The sequence below is a fragment of the Entamoeba invadens genome (genome assembly GCF_000330505.1).
Source record: "Entamoeba invadens IP1 unplaced genomic scaffold scaff_1105074724509, whole genome shotgun sequence".
NCBI classification, from domain to species: Eukaryota; Evosea; order Mastigamoebida; family Endamoebidae; genus Entamoeba; species Entamoeba invadens.
Window position 1 is genome coordinate 31,683 of NW_004191926.1, and position 3,580 is coordinate 35,262.

General features: G+C 28.5%; 3 protein-coding genes across 3 annotated transcripts; 2 read left to right on the plus strand and 1 right to left on the minus strand.

Moving 5' to 3' along the window:
- Positions 1–51: 51 nt before the first annotated feature.
- EIN_305660 (leucine rich repeat containing protein BspA family protein) lies at positions 52–1,106 on the minus strand (the record flags this gene model as incomplete). The annotated part of the gene is made up of 2 exons (XM_004185998.1): positions 52–440; positions 630–1,106. Coding segments are annotated over 2 exons (866 nt in total), but the record flags the coding sequence as incomplete, so codon positions are not given.
- A 969-nt stretch (positions 1,107–2,075) lies between these two features.
- EIN_305670 (hypothetical protein) lies at positions 2,076–3,071 on the plus strand (the record flags this gene model as incomplete). The annotated part of the gene is made up of 1 exon (XM_004185999.1): positions 2,076–3,071. The coding sequence occupies one exon, from the start codon at positions 2,076–2,078 to the stop codon at positions 3,069–3,071; it is 996 nt and encodes a 331-aa protein (XP_004186047.1).
- Positions 3,072–3,335: 264 nt separating this feature from the next.
- EIN_305680 (leucine rich repeat containing protein BspA family protein) lies at positions 3,336–3,578 on the plus strand (the record flags this gene model as incomplete). The annotated part of the gene is made up of 1 exon (XM_004186000.1): positions 3,336–3,578. A coding segment is annotated over one exon (243 nt), but the record flags the coding sequence as incomplete, so codon positions are not given.
- Positions 3,579–3,580: the final 2 nt, after the last annotated feature.

The following is a 3,580-nucleotide window of genomic DNA, read 5'->3' on the forward strand; positions in this document are numbered from 1 at the left end:
CACTGCAGCTCCAATTGAGTTTTTTGTTGTTAGATTTCCAAAATCAATGACTTTAATGTACTTTTCTTTTTTGAAAGGAGTGAAGTTACTTCAATGTGTAAATCCTCTGCAAATATAACGTGGTTACATTCTTTGTTATAGTCATACGTCCCAAAAAGTACGTCAATATCCCAAGGAGAGTCTTTCTCTATTTTACATTCCGGTCCAACATCCAAATAGATGTTGCCAAGACACTCGTAAAACGCGTCTTGTTCTATTTTAGTGACACTCTTTGGAATATCGACATCCAAATTGTAATTTTGCCGAAATGCACGCGAACAAATTTCAAGAAGATTCTCTGGAAGAACCACATCACTTAGAACATGGCAACCATCGCAACAACCATTTGGAATTATAAACAGTGATTTCGAAAATGTCAAATGTTCAAGTTCTGTGCAGTTCTGAAAAGCACTTTCACCCAAAAAAGACACGGAGTCTGGAATTTTAAGCGATTCAATTCCACATTAACTGAACGCCGAATCTCCAATTTTTGTAAGTGTGGGTGGGAGATCTATTTGTTTTAAATTGCTGCAGTTGAAAAAACATCTTGTTGGTATTTTTCTGATGTTGTTGTGAAGATTAACAGAAACCAAATTTGTGTTATTATCAAAAACACTTGTTTTCAATTTTGTAACGTGAAGAGGAACACTGAATTCGGTTATTTCTGTGAAATTGTTGAGGAGTGATAAAGAGTAAATGTTGACTGATTTTGGTATTTCATTGATATCACTTATTGAGTTGGTAAAAAAGTCTTCGTTGTCTATTTTAACATGTTTGTAAACAACTTCCAAATCTGTAAAAAGAGAATACGAGTCTGTTAAAGAAACTGTAAACCACACTACATAACGTTTAACAAATGGAATTAAAGTGTCTTTTTCTGTGTACAAGTGCTGTGTTTCAATGTAAGGAAACAGTTTTAAAGTACTAACAGAAATTGGGTTGTAGCGGAAACGGTCTAATATATTTAAAAACTTTTTGTTTATTTGAACAGCATTAACATAATCTTCATACAAGTAAAAGTACTTGGCGACAATTTGAAAAGAAAAGACGTCGAGTTGTGGTGGCATTCTGATGAATGAGTTTAAAAATTGAATTTTTTATATTTTAACTTACTATTGACATTAATTTTTTTACTATTTATTTGGTTCATTGTTTTTTTTTATTAATATTTTAATAATTAAAATGTTTTAATTCAATCTACTATAAAAATGGTTTTAGAAAACTATATAATGATTATTTCATTGAAAATTTTGAAAAAAAAAATAAAAAAAACAAAAAACTATAAAGTACTATTAAATTATTATTAGCCGTTTTTTCTGTGTCAGTTTATTTTTCAGATATCTGTATAAAGTCGGATTTATAAAAATTGTGTGATTTAAATAATTAGATTGTTTATGTTCAAAAAACATGTTTTTGAATGAGAATTAGCATGAAAATTGTTTTTAACAACTTAAATATATAAAATTTAGGCAATAGTTTTTTCTGTATTTGTTTATAACAGAATTTATTGGTAATCACATGTAAATTAACAATAATAATCAATAAAATACTATCTATTTTTATATATTAAAATTATAAATTACAGTTTAAAACATGGAAATATTATTTTTATTTTTAAAATAATTTTGATGTGTTTAAACACAGTTTATGTTAATAAAAACGATGTTTTGTTTGATAATAATATTGTATATTTTACGTTTTATTAACGTAAAATTATTCATAAATAATTAAAACTTCATATATGAATCATGACTCAAGTATTATGATAAATAGATGAACAAACTGTATTATTAAAAATGCGATTAGAAAGAATATACATTATGAATGTTGTTCTTTATATGGATTTCAAATCCATAAAACGCCTTGTCTATGTTAACAAGTCTTGTCATGAGGCAACGACGTCGTTATATACAACGCCATACAATATTGCTTGTGATGAACACAAATTAACTAAAATGTCGAAATATTTTCCAAAAGTGGAAACACTTGTTGTTACTAACGACATTTTCGATGATTCTTTTTCTTTGGACAAATTAATGAACCTTTTCTTAAACTTGAAAACACTTCATATTACGAGAAGAAACACACATAGCTCAATAGACACCAAAATATTACCTTTAGTGACTGATTTGTCTATTGAAGATAGTGACACATTCATTGGGAACAATGCCTCTAAGCTAACAAGGTTGAGACGTTTTTCAATGTCACATGATTCTTATTACGGCGACAGTAATTTCCAGAGAAATTTATTTTCGTTGCAAACTCTTCAAGAAGTAACATTGAAACACACAATTAGTCAGATTTTATCACTCAAAGATGACATTATCAACTTACTGAGTAGAAATATAAAAGTGACCTTATATGTGGAACACAATGACACTTCTGATTACTACAACATGGACTATGTAAATAACGAAGATGATGTGAAAGCAATCAACGATTTTTACAATCAAAACAGGTGTAATCCACATTTATTGATATATAAAAGTGATTATGATACCCAGTTGGAAATGCCTTTATTGTCATCTGAAAGCATATTTACGATGCAAGCTGTTGATGAAAATGATAGTGAGAGAATATGCCAAATGGTTAAAGATATGCAACTTAATAAATTGTTCATAGACTGTAGTGAAGCCATTTGTGATAACCAAGAATTTACACTTGATTTGAGAAAAGCAACAACACTGGAAGAAATACGAATAACAAGGTTTGGTGGTAAATTGTCGATACCAGATTCTATCAAAAGTATTTCAATTAATTTTAGAGACGCAACAATCGTCACCAATAACGCTAAAATAGAAGAGATGAGTATCGAATGTTGTAACGCAAATGGATTGAGAGTTGAAGAAGGCGTATTGAAAAAAGTTTACTTTTGGCACCAAGGACTTGGTTTTTCTTTTGTTCACAATGGAGAGGAATTGAAAAATACACTTTACATTGATAATATCGACTTTGATTACAGTCAGTTAGACAACCCAGATGACCTCAAAGTGTACAAAGAAGGCAAACAAATCGTATTGAAAAAGGAATAATTAGATAATTTGATTTGTTTTTTGAGTTTAAAACTATGATGGTTAACAATTTTTTTGTCGAATTTTTAAATATAAACTTTGATATTTATTAGTATTTTGAAGCTACAATATTTATTTATTATAAAAGTACTAATTAATACTCATTTTTTAATAAATAATTATTACTAAATATTTAATAAAAACAATGAGTCAAATTGATGTGTACCATATGATGGTAGTTTCCCAACTTATTTTTCGACGATAAACGACTTAATTGTATTGGAGATGGTTTGTAAAAAGTTTCAAGGAAATATGGACAAATTTCACAATAACCCAGTTCCAATAAACAAAAAGACTATCAAATTTTTTCCAAAGATCGAAACACTTAATTTATGGAACTGTGACAATGAAGTTTTCGGTAATGATTTATTTAATAGAAAAAAACTAGAAACAACAACCAAAATCGACTTCTTCCAAATCAATGTTTGGTTTGTAGTGACCTACGATTGTACTCAAACCCACTTACATCA